This window comes from Rhinatrema bivittatum, chromosome 2, assembly GCF_901001135.1.
Source record: "Rhinatrema bivittatum chromosome 2, aRhiBiv1.1, whole genome shotgun sequence".
Taxonomy (NCBI): Eukaryota; Metazoa; Chordata; class Amphibia; order Gymnophiona; family Rhinatrematidae; genus Rhinatrema; species Rhinatrema bivittatum.
This window is the reverse complement of record NC_042616.1, coordinates 343884193-343902251: the sequence shown is the minus strand read 5'-3', so window position 1 is coordinate 343902251 and position 18059 is coordinate 343884193. Positions and strand designations below refer to the sequence as shown.

The window sequence follows — 18059 nt, the reverse complement described above, 5'->3', positions numbered from 1 at the left end:
ACTTGACACACTTGAAGTCCTATAAAACTAGATATGACTTTGTCCTGTGAGGAGCAAGATTCACCTGCAGGGTTGAAGGTCTCACTAGGTAAACCAGTCCACACACACAGCTATGTTCCAAAACATGAAAAGAGATTTTATTTAGTCCAAATTTTGAAATCCAGAAAATAGATAAATATCAGCAAAACTATTCAAAGTATAAAAAAAAACCATATTATTGGGCAATTCTCAAGTGGATACTCATTACTTATGCTACTTGAGTACAATCCCATAGAACATGTTTTCCCTCTGAGGTCCCTACTAAAGCTTTTTCCTTGTTTTGGGCCCCAGTGCTGAATTCAGAAACTTATTATTTCACGCTCACTGGCAACAGACTACCGTAGACAAGAAATGGTGTCCCTTTCAGTTGGCTTGAAACCCTTTCAAGAGAAATATTACAAATCTCTAGTGGCTCCAAAGAAAAGAAACTGGAGACCACCTGTCTTCAGGATATGTGTCTTTCTGACCACACAGTATAATGCCTCAGAACTGATGATCCTTTCTAATGCCTTTTGGAAATACTCTATATATCACCTCCAAACCATCAACTTTGGGGAAGGCCCCTCCTATAGGGAATAGCCTCTGCTATTAATTGCATCAGTAGCATGGGTTCTTCTTGGTATTTGGGTAAGTGCCAGGTTCTTATGGCCTGGTTTGCCCTCTGTTGGAAACAGGATGCTGGGCTTGATGGATCCTTGGTCTGACCCAGCATGGCAATTTCTTATGTTCTTATAGTACAGGACCAGCCAGTGACAGAGCTCTTTCTCTTACTTGTGTGAGATGTGCTGATTTGACAGAGGGGACAGTTAGAGCCTTTTTTGCGGATCTCAGGTTTCTTTGTGGGACATGTATGCACAGTGCAGTGTTAAGCCAGTCCGCTTTTTCATCGTGGATTAGTTTATGGATTATACAAAGTGTCTTATATTGTAGTCTTTGTTCATTTGGAAGCCAGTGAAGTTCAGCAAGTGTTCCTATAATGTGGTCACTCTTTTTTTTTTTTTTTGACAATCAAAATTCTGGCAAGCGGAATTTTGCAATATTTGCAGAGGCCGAATCGTAGATTGAGGTAGTCCTAATAGCAGGGAGTTACAATATCTGTGCTTGTGAATATCATTGCCTGTAGAACTGTGCGAAAATTGTTTAGCGTTAGTAGAGGTTTTAGTCTTCTCAGGATCATTAGTTTTGCGTATCCTTCTTTTATTTTCAGTGATATGTGTTTCATGTTTAGCTCAGTCGATTATTACTCCTAGATTCTTTGCTTTTATTGCTAACTCAGCGGCTTGATTATTTTTGATTGTGAATGTTGGTTGTATATGGCGTATATTTTTACGTTCGAGGTGTAAGAATTCAGTTTTTGTCTGTTTATTACTACTTCCATCTGGTTTAGGAGCTGTTTGATTATTTCAAGATACATATTGGCTAGTTTCATTGTTTCTTCAATGGTGTTTACAATGGATAACAGTAGTTGTATATCATCTGCGTATATGTAATGTATGATTCCAAGTCCTGCTAATAAATGACATACTGGGAGGAGGTAAATGTTAGAGTGTTGCAGATAGGGCTGATCCCTGTGGTACTCCGGTTAGCAGTGTGACTTTGTCTGAAAGTGTATTTTTTATTTGTACCTGGAAACATCTATTGGTTAAGTATGACTCAAACCATTTTAATGTTTTATTAGTGATTCCTATTTCTTTCAGTCTATTGATTAGTATCCTGTGATTTACAGTGTCAAATGCTGCGGAGAGATCTAATAGAACCAGAATTTAGTGTGTTCCTGTATTGAATCCTCTTAAGATATTATCTGATAGAGCTAATAGCAAAGTTTCTGACTGAAGTGTTTGCGGAATCCATGTTGTGCTGGGTATAATATGTTGTTGCTTTCAAGGTGGTATGATAGTTGTTTTTGTACTGTTTTTTCGATTAACTTTTCTATTAGGGATAAGTTGGAGACTGGTCTATAGTTGCTAAGATTTAGGGGGGTCGAGGTTCTTTTCTTAATAATTGGTTTGATTATGGCTCCTTTCAAGGTATCCGGCATTACTCCTTCGTCTGGTGAGAGGTTGATGATTTTAGTTAATGTTGGGGTTATTGTATTGGCTAGTTTTTAAAATTCTGAAATGGGTATGGTGTCTATTACGTGGGTAGCACGGTTCAGTTGATTAATCATTTTCTCGACTTCAAAATGTGATACTTCCTCAAATTCTGACCAGATACTGACGTCTCTAGTGGGCATCTTAATCTCTTGTTTTGTAGTGTTGGGTATTGTTTTTCTTAGGTTCTCAATTTTGTCTTTAAATAATTAGGCTACATCATTGCATTTGTTTTCTTGTAGGGTTAAGTGATTGTTTGTATTGTCACTTGTTAGGTTCTTTACAATGTTAAATAGTGTTCTGGCGTTATTTGCAAATTTTTCTATTTTTGAACTGTAGTATTTCTTTTTGGTGTCTAAAATTGTTTTTTTGTAGTATGCCAGTTTTCTGTACTTTGTTAAATTCTCAGTTTTGTTTTCCATTCTTTTTCTTTCTTTCTAAGTATCCGTTTACTACTTTGATTTGTTCACTATACCAAGGATTATTTAACTTTGGTTCATTAATGCGGGCCATTTTTAGAGGGTTTAGTTCATTAGCTAAGGAAGTGGTTCTGTTTAACCAGTCGGTTGTAGCGTTATGGCTATTTACGTAGTCAATGTGTGTTAATTCTTCAATTAATTTGTCTTTAAGAATATCTGTGTTGAAAGGGGGGCGGTATGAGAATTCAGCTGGTTTCATGTTTTGTTTTTTTTATTGGTCCTGTGTGCTTGATCTGGGAGTTAATGAGGAAGTGGTCTGACCATGGGATTTGTGTGTATTCGGTTTTTATGTTTTCAAGGAGGTTACTGTTAAGGTTAGATCTAATGAGTGACCGGCTTTGTGTGTTGGTTTATCTGTGATCATTTTGAAACCTAATGCAGTCATAATGTTGATTAGTGTTTGATAGGTATTGGATTGTGGAAGAGCGTCCATATGTAGATTAAAGTCGCCTAATATTATGGTAGGTTTAGAGGGGGTTTAGATGTGAAAAATTCTATTAGTGGGGAGATATTTAGTAGGAGGAGACTGGGTGGGCAGTAGACCAGGCAGATTTGGAAATGGTTAGTATCAAAAAGGGCAATTTCATGATTCATTGGTGTTGTGAGAGAGAGTAATTTAGTTTTAAATATTTTTTCGATAATTAATAATAATCCGCCCCCTCTTTTATTTATTCTCAGGATCGAGAAGACCTCGTAGTTTTTGTTTGGTAGCTGATTCTTTAGAACGACATCTGATTTTTATTTTAGCCATGATTCTGTTATTGCTATAAAATTAGGTTTTGTGTCATATAGCAGGTCCGTGATGATAGGAAATTTTTTTGTCACTGATTGTGCATTTACTAAAAGAAAAGAGATCATTAGTAGGCTGTTTAATTTGGTACTGTTGGTACTTTTTACTTGAATTAGGTTATTTGTAGGCGTATCCTTATTTTCTTTATTGCTGTGATGGTATTTGTTTTTTCTTTGTGTTGTATGCATACTTACCCTTTTCTATACATACTTGGATGGTGAATGTGGAGCTTGTGGGTGTTGGTATGGTCCTGTTGTTGGGTGGATGTTGGTCTATGTCCATTTTTTATTCTTTGAGTGTACTAGGGGCTGTACAAAGGGGCATGCCCCTTTGTTGTGCCCCTTCGGATTGCGGCGCCTACTAGGTCCCTGGCGGGCTTTTATCCTAGGGGACCCTCAGTGATGTCAGCCGTGTCACCGAGGGGGGAGGAGTAAAACCCGGAAGTCCCGAAAGGCTCGGCAGCAGTGAAAAACCTGTAATGGAGAGAAAAAAAAAAGAAAACCTGAGAGACAAAAAGGGAGAAATTTGGTGAGAGAGCCTCTGTTGGTTCCGGAGGCAGGTGGGCATGGCGTCCTTTGGGTCCCTGGCGGGCTTTTATCCTCAGGGACCTATCTACCTGTCCATCCACACTATAATGCTCAGCTGTACAATTCCTAGTACTCCCTCAGAAATCCTCTGTACTTTTATGCTTTAAACATCTGTTAAGAACATCACTGAAACCCATAGGGCCATGAACAAGAAGTTCCTGTACTTTTATCAAACAAAGCTTCACCCCTTCTTTTTGGAAGAATCTACTTGTATAGGATTATAGAAAGTCTATCACAGTGATTGATTGATTTATTTATTTAAAAGTTTTTATATACAGACATTCACTGTATCACATCAGTTACATTAAACATGAACTTTGCAAGGATCCTCTCTCTCCCCCACCCTCTTTAACATCTATCTTCTCCCCCTATGTTATCTACTCTCAAGTCTTAAGGTCACACACTTCATATACGCAGACGATGTTCAGATTCTGCTGCCAATCACTGACTCCATCTCCAGCACCATCAACTTCTGGAACAATTGTCTACAGTCCATAAACTCACTCCTATCTAGCCTTATCCTAGTACTTAATACGTCAAAAACAGAACTTTTGCTTATCACTCCAGATGAGAACCTTCAGCCTACCAACAACCTAACCACCACCAATGATCAATTCCACTCAAGTAAGAGACCTGGGGGTCACCTTAGACAAAAGGCTGAACCTCAAAGAATTTGTCAAGAACACAACGAAAGAATGCTATTATAAACTACATATTCTGAAAAAGCTGAAACCTCTCCTGCATTTCAGGACTTCAGAACAGTCCTCCAAACAATACTATTTTCCAAGATCGATTACTGCAACTCTCTGCTTATAGACCTTCCAACCATAACCACAAAACCTCTACAAATGTTGCAGAACTCCGCCGCAAGGATTCTTACTAACACCAGCAGAAGTGAATACATAACACCCATACTAAAACACTTACACTGGCTCCCCATCAGATCCAGAATCATTTTCAAAGTGCTAACTATAACACACAAGAACATCCATTCACAACGTCGCTAGATTCTAAGCCTTCCACTTCGCCTACACGAGTCTTCAAGACCAATCAGAAACAGATACTTAGGCACCTTACACGTACCTTCAGCCAAGTCCTCACTCAAGAAACGTGCATTCTCGACTGCCAGCCCCCTTCATTGGAATGCCCTCCCCACAGACATTCGCCTCGAAACGTGTACTCGAACATTCAAAAAGAAACTCAAGACCTGGCTCTTTACAAAAGCCTACACTTAAAGGTCTAGCTCAGAACCACATCCCAGAACTTGAATCATTCTCGCTTTTATAATCATATCAAACAACTCCTAATTTTATCCTTGGTCTCACAATTCCAAATCATTAAATATTTGAGCATGCTACACCAATACCTCTTAATCCAGATGTAACCTCAGTTTTTGAAGTCTTCACTCCTATAGAAATAACCGCCAGTTCTTATTTACTTAACCCTATTCTGTAGACGTAAACTTTTCATGAAGACTGTAATCTGTAAACACCTGTATTTATTATAAGAATTTGTATTTACTATTTATATTTATTATTTAGCCATTAACATTGTTCTGTTACCACTTGGTACTATTTCTCTCCTTTACCTCAAACTCTAAGTTCCTACTAAGTTGGCATGTTATTTATACCCAATTGTTGGATGTAATTGTATATTTGTTTAATTGTTCAATCTGTTTGATGTAATTTTCTGTTCCTTGTTCTGTGTAAACCGAAGTGGTATGCACAAGTGCATGAACTCCGGTATATAAAAGCCTTTAAATAAATAAATAAATAAATAAATAAATTCTTTCCAGAGAACTCTTGATAAATGCGAGTAATATGAATTAATTATAAATGCGAACAAAACATATGCTTGATCTCCAGACTATGTAAAAGTGATTGCACCCTGAATGAATAGACTGCTACAGATTTTTTTGGGAGGGGGAAGGGAGACTGTGAAGATGGAAATGGCCCAACTTTTTCTGTTTTATCAAGCTTGTACCCCCAGGAAGTTGACTTTTTAATGTTTTGCTCAGACATTTAGTCTAGCAAATTCTACAGTGCTGAATCTTCAAAGCTGTGTGCCATCTCTTCTGCGATAAGTGGGTTAACGTTTGCAGTGTATTGTCTGCTGAAATCCATTTCTGTTCCAATGATTAACATATGGAGGAGCTGAAATATCAAGTATTCACCTCAACATTTTAATCCCTTCATTGACTAATAGATCCTTTCAACCTAACAGAAATAGCTTAACATTTTGGCTTTTTTTTTTTTTTTTTTGGTGCATGAATGGTCTGTTATGTCTGGGAGGTCGAGCAGGCCTTGTGCCTGCTCAGCAGAAGTAATATGGTGCTAGGCACACGAAGCAGGCCAATGGGGGGGGGAGGGGGCTAGAAGAAGGGGAGGGTCAGTGGGCCCATGGTCCATTAGTAAAGGGGAGGGTGGATGTCGAGCTTGGACTGTTGTCAGTCCAATAGTAGATGGAGTAGTTTGAATTTGAAATATCAGAGCCCATTGGCTCTTAGGGTGCCAGGGTTATGGGAATAGGAGGAGTCAGGGGGTATTATCAACAGCAATGGCACTAATTCATTTGCGCCTCGTTGCTGCCGTGGCCACTTCCCCTTGTGTTGTTGTGGTGCTAGTCACTTGCCTGGGTGGGAGTTGGAGGAGGTTGCGGTGGCATATGAGGAGTGTGGAGCCATGCCAGAGGGCAGTCCTGCTTCCAGTTCTGCCGTCACTTTGGGTGATGTTGCCTCTTTGGCGGAGCTACCAGTGGTGTGTGGTTCTGGGCGATCCTTCCTGGGCAGCAGGAGGAGGGGTGGATCTCAAGTGGGTGGCCCTTCGGCTGCGGAGGTTTCGGCGGGTCATGGGGGTCAGGCAGTTTGAGGCTGCTCACGTGGTCACACTGGCTAGGCGGAGGGAGTTTCAGGCACCTGGTCCTCTGGCGTTGAGACCATTTCAGAGCCTGACGGAGCAGGTGCTGCTTCTGCGACATTGCAACCTACCCCTACTCTGACTGCTGTCCATGGTGCTGCAAGCACTCATTCCCTTCCTACTCATTCAGTGGAAAGTGCTGCAAATGGGGGTTTTGATCAGGCTGCAGGGCCTAGTGTGTGGTGGCCTGACCTGGGGAGCCTGCAGCATTCTAGCACTAGAGGTTTGTATTGGGATGGGAGATCAGGCAATTTAGTGGATCCTGTGGCTGTTGCTGACTGGAATTCTATTTGGGGAAGGCACTAATTAACTTGAGAGGTAATTGGGATCCCTCAGTGGCCCCCTTCAGGTGTCACTGCCTTACCGCAGCGCCTGGGGTCTTGCTCCCAAGGCAGATTCCTAGGGCAAGGCAGTGTCAATTCAAGTGGCTCACCTTTCCTTTGTCCTATGGGTCCTGAAACAGGTTTATTCCCAGCTGGCAGTTTTATCCTATTGGATGGTGTGGTGTCCTGGGTGATATCTTAATTGGAATAATTATAGTAATGGAGTAAGGGTGCAAGGATGGCTGAAGGGGGTCCTGGTTCAGCAGGATTTGTTGGGCCTCCTTCTGCAATGCCTTTTGTTCCCTCGCAGGTCGTCTTGCGAGTGGATCGTTTGATCATCCTGGAACCCCTCAGCAAGATGGATGGCGAAGTGATCCAGCTTCTCTGGCAATTCGTAACGTAGACCCTCATATCCTGAATACAAATCAGACAACTACATCCACTTTTCAGCAGGGTGAATCTATTGATGTTGAGGTTCAAAGGGCTGGACCGAGATTAGTCGAGGGGAGTCTTCAGCAGGCTTAGGTAGTCAGACAGCTGAATTTCCTGTTGTTCAAGAGCCTCTGGCGTCAACTACCAAGGCACAAGATTCTTCGGGAGGCAAGAGGAAAGAAACATCCAAGCATAAAAGGAAACGCGATAGATTGAGCTCTTCTGATTCCTCTTCCTCTTCCTTGTCATCTTGATATAGTTCTTTGAGTGACACATCTTCAGCTAGTAAGGGATCTAAGGCAAGAAGTGGTGACAGAGGTGCACCAGCATTGGTGACATTTTCTGAGCTTTGGGAAGATGTGCCGCGATCCCTTAGAAAGAAGATTCAGCGTAGCAAGTACATCGACATTTTAGCTTCTGGAGGGTCGTAGAGGGAAGAGGAAGAAAAAAGGCGGTGCTGAATGATTCCTGGGGACTCAAAAGAAAGTGTCGTGGAACATTCACAACTGGATTCGCTCCTTCCTTCGTCTGGCAAGTGTTATTGGTCATCAAGACCTGACTCAATATGGGGCCTTACTAGCTTATGCGTATGCTCTTTTGGCTGCCAGCAAGGAGTATGAAGGTTGGTCGTGGCTTAACTACGAAAAAACATTTTTGGGATCGAATGGAAGAGAACAAATTCATGTCTTGAGGTACTCAAGATATGGGTTTATGACTGATGCAAATAAACAGCAAGGCACCCACCCCTTCAACCAGATCATCAGGTGGCAGTAATTTGGCTACACTTCCCTTTCACCCAAGTCCCACGTCCAACAACGCGGGTAGAGCCGGTCAAGCTGTCAGCAATCTGTGCTGGCAATTCACTCGTTTTTCATGCTTATTCCCAGACTGCAAATTCAAACACGCCTGCACCAATTGTGGACCTAGTTACCCTGCTTCCAAATGCATCAAACAGTCAGGAGTGGGAGCAGCCAACATTTCCCCCCCCCCCCCCCCCCCAAAGGTTCCTCTAAGTGATGTATTTGTGCGTGCACCCACTTCTTTTAGGTTAGCTGCATTGTTGCCCTGGCTTAAAGCTTACCCACGATCAAGTCAGCAGCTATTTTGTATCAGGGTTTTGATTTAGGTTTTCATATTCCTTGTTCAGAATTGTTCGATTGGGGGTGGTACTAATTGTCCTTCAGTTAAGAAAATGATTCAAGTAGTGAAAGTAAAGCTGCAAGCCGAAATTGATTTAGATAGAATCACTGGGCCTTTTCTGAACCTTCCCTTCCAAAACTTAGTTCTCTCACCTTTGTCAATTATTCCCAGAAAGGAACCTGGGAAGTAAAGATTGATCCACAGTTTCTTTTCCGGATGGTCATTCTGTCAATTATTTCATCCCCGGGAGCTATGTGTGGTACATTATGCCTCGTTTGATTCAGCGGTGCAATTAGGTGCATTGGTCAGTTTTGGCTAAAGTGGACATTGAGTCCGCCTTCATGTTATTGCCGATACAATCCAAATAGTTTTCATTTACTTGGTTTCTGTTTCAACAGCTCATATTACTTTGACAAATGCATGCCTATGGGATGCTCTATAGCATGTACGTACTTTGAAACTTTCAGTACATTTATTCTTTGGGTAGTGGAACAAGTTTCTGCGTCCAGGAATATTATTCATTATTTAGATGATTTTCTATTTGTTGGTAAAGCCGACTCTTAATCTTAGTTTCCAGGAAGTCACCAGATGCTTTGGTATCCCATTGGCACACTAGAAAACAGAGGGCCCATGTACGCGTTTGTCATTTTTAGGTATTGAATTGGACTCTATTGATATTTCTCGCTTGCCTGAGTACAAGATTGATGCCATGAGGGCTTTAGTAAAAGAAGCTTTGAGTAGACTGAAGTTAATTCTGCAGCAATTGCAATCATTGGTAGGTAGTTGAAATTTTGCTTGCAGAGTAATTCTGATAGGTATGGTATTCCTGCATAGGTTATCCTTTGCAATGACCGGTGTTTCTAAGAGCCATCATCACATCCATATTACTCCAAGAATGCGGGAGGATTTGTTCATTTGGGATCAGTTCTTTTCTGAGTTCAATGGTTATTCTTAATAGCAATCTGTCTCTATAATCTAATAGTGACTTAGAGCTTTACACAATGCCGCAGGGTGTCTCGGTTTTGGCGCCTACTTTCAAGGTTCATGGTGTGCCGAGGCTTGGCCCAAGGTTTGGCATTTACCTGTTACCACCAGAAACATTACCTTTTTGGAGCCTTTCCCAATTGTGGTCGCTGTATACTTATGGGGTTCGTGTTTGAGAGATAAGGTCCTTTTTTAACGTGACAATCTGAGTGTGGTCAAGGTTATTAATAAAAGATCGGCGAAATGTTTGATCTGATTTGTTGCGTGAGCTTATTCTCTGCTGTATGTATTTGAATGTGGCCATTTGGGCTCATCATTTCCTAGGTTTTGCTAATGGTGTGGCTGATTCTCTTTCTCGTTCCAAGCGGGAGCTGTTTCGGAAGCTTGCTTCAGAAGCAGATCCAGTCGGAGCTTCAGTACCCTCCTTTTCTATGGAAATTTGGTTCCCAGAAGCCTGGAAGCTGTTGCAAGCATCATTAGCCCTGTCCACTTGGAACGGTTACATAAAAGGTGCCCATAAGTGGTTTCTTTCCTTTCATCTATGGGATGGACTTGGGGGCCTCTTTCCGATGTTCTTCTACTGCAATTTATGGAAAAGGCCAGAGTTGAAGGATGCACCAAAGCCTCCATCAGCAAACAGTTATCAGGTTTTTCCTTTTTTATGAGGGCTCATGGCTGGGGTTTTCCAATTGGCCGTTTTGTAATTCGGCGGTTATTGGTTGGGTGGTCAAGAGTTTCAACTCGCGTTGTGAATGGGCGCCTACCCCATCACACATGACATCCTATTGAATCTATGGGATACATTGCCCAGCATTTGCACGTCCCCTTTTGCATGCTGCCTTTTCAGGGCGGCTTTTGTGCTAACATTTTTTGGAGTTTTCAGGGTCAGTGAACTAGTAGCCAGGGCATCTAAGGGAGCTGAATCCACTGGTTGGTTTGTTCAGCACATGACATTATCAAATACTTTGTTGCTGTTGTATATCCCAAAATCAAAAACTGATCAAGCGGGAAAGGGGCTCTCTGTTATATTACGGGAAGTTCCAGGTTTACGCACATGCCCAGTAGCTAATACTGTAACATATTCTCAGTTACATGTCCCTTGGATGACCCAGTTCTTGGTTCACACAGATCTCCGTCCTCTGACCAAATACCAATTTCAAATGGTATTGCGGTCCAGTTTGTTATCCTTGTTTTAGATGTGGGGAAATTTGGGATGCATTCCTATAGGATTGGAGCAGCACTTTTTGCGGGTTTATCAGGAGGGTTGATTCAGAGGATTGGACATTGGACATACGATGTGTTCGAAGGCTATGTCTGTCCTGGGCCTTTGTAATTTTCAGTGCTGTAATTAATTGTTTTCTCCTAGATTCTGCATGTTCGCAAAGCCGCATATGGATTGTGGGACATTCCTATATCATTTGGGCTTACAGATATGCATGTGGACGCCATTATGGGTCTCAATTGGACTTATCAGGACGAGGCGTCATAGGGGAATGCTGTGGAATGAGTTTGATACCATGTTTACAACGGGGTTTAAAATGTTATGGGCAACCGAATATATTGATTATTCATTTGGGGGGTAATAATTGGGGAAAGATGTCAGGGCGCAAGTTCATCAGCATGGTTTGCAAGGATTTAATGTTCATTTCCATATTATTCCCTGCTACTGTAATTTGTTGGTCTGACATCATAGCAAGGCCTGCTGAAATGAACAATTTAATTTGGCACAGAAGCCTTTCTAAAGCCAATCAACAGATCGACTCCTGGCTAAGCCTTTTGGGTGGTCAGCACATCCATCGTGAATGGTTGTGGGATTTGGAGCGGGGTCTCTTTAGAGATGTTTGAGTACACTCAATCAATTCAATTTGGGAGGCCTTGGAAATAATTTTTCATTTGGAATCTTAGCCGCATCTTTGGAGGTCACAGATTTGGTTATCTGTGCCTGTGGCGGGTTGCCCCAGCCTTTTGGGGCTTACAATGTTATTTCTGCTGAATTGATTTTGGTCATGTTTCAATTTATAAGGACGACTAGGTGCATTGTCAACTTTGGACTCCTTGCTGGGAGGTGGCTGGGGCCGCAATAATAAGTTTTAAGTATGACAGGAACTTGCTGACCGGGTGGCTAGTAGTGATCATTCATTCATTCATTCATTCATTCATTCATTCATTCATTCATTTATCTATCTATCTATTTATTTATTTATGTATGCATTTATTTATTTATTTAAAGGCTTTTATATACCGAAGTTCATGTACTAGTACACACCGCTTCGGTTTACATAGAACCAAAATTGGAAATTACATCAAACAAGTGGGTACAAAATAACAAGGCTAACTTCGTAGGAACTTAGAACTTGAAGGTAAAGGAGAGAAAGACATAAAGTAGTTACAGATCATTGTAAATAGAAACCAATAATTACAAATATTTACAAATAAGTCTTCAAAACTAAGGTTTACATCAGACTTAATAGGTATGGGTGCAACATGATGTACATTTAACCGATAAGAGTATGAGACAGATAAGAGTATGAGTCTGATGCCGTAACTGTATTAATACAGTATTAATACAGTTACGGCATCAGACATCTGGCGTATGTGATTATGAAATGCATGAATGAGTCTAGTCCTGGGTCAAGGCTCTAAGCGAGAACTTTAAGTGAAGGCTTTTGTGAAGAGCCAAGTTTAAGTTTCTTTTTGATCATCTTGCTGAGAGGTGGCGGATGGTCATTTGGAGTTCCTTAAATTTTGGTGTTGTGGGCTCGGGCACCTATTGTACAATAAAACTGCGGGCTGTTTGATTCTAATTTTATGTCTGTGTTTTCTTGAGTGGTTTTTGTAAAAGGGCAGTTGCAGAAGATGTGTATGTCCTGGCTACCCATATTATTCTGTACCATTATATCTTATATATATCTCTGTTGCAATATTCATTTACATTGTAAATTTAATTTTAATGTTCATGGGTAGAAAGCTAGATTCTAAAGCCAAAATTCAAAGGAACTGCAGATTTTAAGTTTAAAAAAAAACTGACAAGATTTTTTTGTAGTTTGGCTTGACCTCTAATAGATCTTTTTTTTTTTTTTTTTTTTTTAATCACTGTGGACAAAAATATAAAATGTTTCTTTAGAATATAACTACCTTCATTTAAAAAAAAATATTGAACTTATTTTTTCTAGCCTCTCTGAGAAGGACTGATAATTTAAATTATCCTTACCAGATTTGGAGAAATACATTTTTGGTGAAACAGGTTCATAAAATTGGTAGCTTTACAGTGATCAGGGTTCCTAATAAATGGGCTGATGCAGTAAAGGGCGCTCATGGACGCGCTAGTGTCCCTAGCGCCTCCTTTTACCCGCGGGGCCCTAATTTGCATATGTTTCTATACTGAATTGCACGCCCAGGAGAGTGGTCTGGGAGAGTGGGCGCTCACCGGCTCTCCCGCGCATCTTACTGTATCGACCCAAAAGGTTATATCATAAGCATTACAGTATTAATACAGGGGGTAATAGTCAACCCACATACTGTAATTAATTTTCAAAGAGAAACTAGCTGGCTAGTTCTGAAAATTCCATGTGCATGTACTGTTGGTCCATAGTGTGGCAACTGAAATGGTCAGTGATCTTCAACCTAAAACATATTGGGGACAGACTTAGAACTAAACCTATACCTTATAGGAAAGGTGGCATAGCGGTTATGTGTTAATACCTGCAAGTTATCAATGCACAGGAGAACAAGCCTCTTTGATCAGAACAAGGGGGTCATGGGATGATGGTAAAAGGGGATAGACTCTGGCATAATCTAAAGAAATATTTTTTTTTATTGAGAGGGTGATGGATGCATGCAACAGTCTTCCTGTGGAGGTGGTGGAGACCAGGATAGTATCTGAATTAAAAAAGCATGGGATAAACACTAGGGGGATCTGAGAGAGTGGCTGGGATTATAGAGCTGAGCAGTTAGTGTGTATGGGCAGGCTAGTTGAGCAGTATGGTCTTTCTCTACTGTCATGTTTCTTTATAACTTTATCCTGAAATTTCAGTGTGGAGTTATGGTATAAATCTACATCAAAAATTCACAGGTGTATGCATACCGACATGGCATGGCATACAGACAGTTACAACTGCTTGAGAGGGGGGTGTAACTTTGTTCATGTGGGGGGTGTAACTTTGTGCATGTGGATTAATACGTTATTGAAAATTGAAAGTGTGCTTGTAAATCCTTTCTCTGCCTCAGCTTTGTTCTCTGGAACACATTTAATTGGTACCTAAAAGTACATATGAAACTGTGTTCTGCATGTACTTTTACAAGCATAGACCCCAAATTGGTATACAAAAAGCTATTTATGTGCAGAAACGGGATTTATGCGTATAAATCCTTTAAAAGACCCATAATATCTTAACAGTATATAAATCACAGATCATATAAAGACAATAAGGCCTATCTAGTGGGCCCAAATTGTTTCCTGATATATGCTCCAGATTACATTTGATCTGACTTTAACCTTTCCCTCCATTGCAGATAAGAGATCTTTTGTGCCTCGGCCATGCTTTTCTTGAATTCTGTTACTGTTCTTGCCTCCTGTTTTGTCAAGACCCCTGTTCTCATACCTGCACTTGTCCATAAAAACTGAACAAATTATATAACCTCCCTTGTTTTGTCTTGTTCTTGTTTACTCCCAAACTGTGAAGGTGAATAATTGAAGTTAGCGTTGCATACTACGCATGGCTACCCTGTATCTTGATGCTTTTTTTTTTTTTTTTAAAGAAATTGATCCATACTATTACATGGCTGATTATGCAACATTACAAGGCATTCTTTGCCATAGTTTGAATTATATGGTAAATACAGATGCTGAATGTAGCTACCATATCATTCATATCCATAACTAGAAAAAAATATATATATAAATATTTTTCACAAACTAAGTACCTGATTCACTAAGGGTTTTTCCCCCATAGAGAGGGCCATATTCATTAAGGCTTTTCTATCCATTTTCTAAGTGCCAGACTTCATATTCTGATTCTTGGCATCTGTATATGTTGTGTGAATAATATATTCTGCTGAAGGAAACTGTTAAACATTGGCATAAATATTTTAGATCGATGCTAGTCATTCATATTGTGCAGTTCTAATTTTTGTGCTTTAGTTCTTTGAAAACTTTTTATGTAATTTATTTTTTTCTTTGTTTCTTTTGGAAATGATTACAGCATAGATAGGAATTATTGAATGCCCAGAATATGCTTTTTTTTTTTAAACCACATCCTTTAGGGCTCTATGGCTGAAAGTGATTTATTCATGTAAAAAGATAACTAGAGTTTGCATTTTCTTCTTTGAGCACAAGTCACAAAGACTTGCACTTAGCAGATGAATGTAGCTGGAGTAGTAATGTATTTTTGCGCTGGTTACAGTGCTTTAAATCACTAACCTGTTTGAGTTTGGTGAATTGTTTCAGCTGAGCTTGGGGAGTGCGAGCACCCACACCACACACCAGAACTGGTGTCTGAATTCAGGTTTATTCCGAACCAGACGGAGGCTATGGAACTAGACATCTTTCAGAAATGGCAAGAATGGAGGTATGGCAGGTTTTTGTGCGCTTATAAGTTCGAACAACTGTATAAATGATTGGAGTTACTAGTGAAGAGTGATACTGACGGAACCTCTCAGCACCCTGAAAGGCAGTATAATGAGTGCTTGCACGACAGCTCTTGGATATTGGATAAATAAATATGTTGGATAGGAGTATTGGATGTAGTGTCATTTTTCTTGATACAAAACTTATTATGAAGATAATTATGGAGGAGTTCTGTGCACCCAAACTGTGTTCACTACAAGTTTGCTGCCATTTTGTGCTTCTGTCACACATGAATACGCAAGTCCTCAGTAAAGCCCAGTTTCTGAAACATTTACATGAAATACATGGTGACATATATGGTCTAATCTTTTTAATTTTCCATTTTTGTAGGGGAAAGAGCCCAGCGCAAGCAGAACTTTACTACTTAAATAAAGCCAAATGGCTGGAAATGTATGGTGTAGATATGCATGTGGTTAAGGTGAGAGATATATTCTTCAGTGTTCTGCACTTGAAACATTGCATTAATACCCAAGATAATTACTGTCCTGTATAAACGTTTTGCCACTATATTATGAATTATTTCATGCTATGAAATCTCTGTTCTTACAGGACAAGCAGGATGGTAGTTCTCACATATGGGTGACAAAAGAGGAGCCGAATCACGGAACACTTGTCAAAGTTTCTAGAACTTTGACTGGCACCTACTGGGCATGACCAGCATGGCACTAAACCTGCAGCCAGCAGGGGTCCCTTTTCAGTCTTCTTTTTTCCGCGCAGCAGTAGCCACGCGGGTTAAGGAGCACCACAGAGATTTCTGACAGGAATTTTCCTCATGGAATTACTAAAAACTTTCATACCCCACAGGGGTCCCTCCGAATTTTTGGCTCCGCGGTACTCCGGTAAGCTTTTACCCGTTTTCGGTCGATTCCCGTCGAGTTTGGCCCTTGCGGCCTACTGGCCGTCGACCGTACCGTGGCTCAATTTTTTTCAGAGGCCATGGCGTCTGGTTCCGTTGGTGCCCAGACTGTACTCACACCATGTCCATAACAGACCCTCATAAAGTCTGTGTAATGTGTCTTGGGTGCGAGCATGATGTCTTGACCTGCACCAAATGTGCCTTAATGACACCAAAAGGTCGCAAGGCCAGAATGGAGAAAATGGAACTTCTCTTCCGTTCTCAAACCCCGAAGCCGTCCATTGCGTCGACGTCGTCTGAACCGACACCGTCCACTTCGCGCCAGTATCGGCCACCGGCCGGTGACCGCCCGGTGTCGATGACTTCTCGGCCTTCGATTACCTCTACCCCCCCTCAGGACTGAGGGGATCGTAGAGAGAAACATCGGCATCGACACCGGAAGTCTCGGACCATCGAGGAAGGAAAGTCATCGACCTCGCCATCGTCCGAGCCGCCGTCGAAGAAACCCCGTTCAGAAAAGGCACTGATCTTTTCTGCGACCAGGTCATAGAGGCAACCCTCACCCGGATGGGTATCGGCAGCTGCAACTCCGCCTTTAACAGTGGTCCCTCCAGCTATGCCTCTGCCTCCTCCTTCCCAAGCCGGGGCTGCTTGCTCCAGGTCTCCATGAAAAACTGGTCCGGATGATTCAGGAGGCCATCGATAAGGCGATGCACAGACTCCAAGGTCCCCCGCACCGAAATCGGTGCCAGTTGCGGAACCGACCATAGATCCCATTCCACAGCATTGGCACCACTGCTCTTGAAGATAGAAGCGCTTATAGCCGCTTTTCCACCGATGGATCCTGGGTCACCGATGGCTCCAGTGCCTTCCCACTTACTCTGTCATCGGGAGGAGAAACAATGTTCCGCATTCCACCATCGGGTGTGCAGCCGATACCTCAACCATCGATGCTGATGCGCCCATCGGCGCCACCGATCCATCCATCAATGCCTGCACCAGTGCCCTCGATGCCTTCATCGATGCCTCCAGTACTTCCCTCGATGCCTTCGGACCCTAGACCGGGACCTTCAGGAATACCATCGTCCCGTCTCTCAGGTTCCTAGAGGGGCTGGTGCTGATCCCTATGACATCTGGACAGACTATTCTTCTCAGGGTACCAATGACATGCCATCGCCACATTCTCCTACTGAAAGGAGGAAGCGTTCTCCTCCAGAGGACCTATCCTTCATAACTTTTGTGAAGGAAATGTCTGAATTGGTTCCCTTCCAATTGCAGACTGAGCAAGATGATAGACATCAAATGATGGAGCTGTTACAATTCCTGGATGCCCTCAAGGAAATAACCTCCATCCCTATTCACCAGGTTCTTTTGGATCTCCTCAAAAAGAACTGGAAACACCCTGGTTCTGTTGCTCCAGTCAACAGAAAAGCTGATACCACTTATTTGGTCCAGTCAGCCCCAGGATTCCAGAAACCTCAGCTGGATCACCAATCTGTGGTTGTAGAATCTGCCCAAAAGAGGGCAAAAAGGTCAAAACCCCACTCTTCCTTTCCCCTAAGTAAGGAACAGAAATTCCTGGATGCTATTGGCTGGCGTGTCTTCCAGGGATCAATGCTCATCTCTCGGATCGCCTCTTACCAGCTGTATATGACCCAGTACAACAAGGTCTTATTCAAGCAGATACAGGACTTTGCAGAGTCCCTGCCTCAATTCCAGGAACAGCTTCAAACCCTGGTACACAAGGGTTTTGAGGCAGGGAAGCATGAAATAAGATCCTCTTATCTTCGACACCGCT

The 18059-nt window shown here is 41.7% G+C and overlaps 1 protein-coding gene across 4 annotated transcripts in view; it reads left to right on the top strand.

Moving 5' to 3' along the window:
* The window catches only part of EPB41L4B (erythrocyte membrane protein band 4.1 like 4B), a 709272-nt gene that overhangs the window by 312348 nt on the left and 378865 nt on the right, over positions 1–18059 (top strand). For all 4 annotated transcript variants that reach the window (XM_029589854.1, XM_029589857.1, XM_029589855.1 and 1 more), the window contains exons 7-8: positions 15226–15346; positions 15736–15823. In XM_029589854.1, the coding sequence (XP_029445714.1) occupies positions 15226–15346; positions 15736–15823 (209 nt within the window). The remainder of the gene's footprint in view (positions 1–15225; positions 15347–15735; positions 15824–18059) is intronic.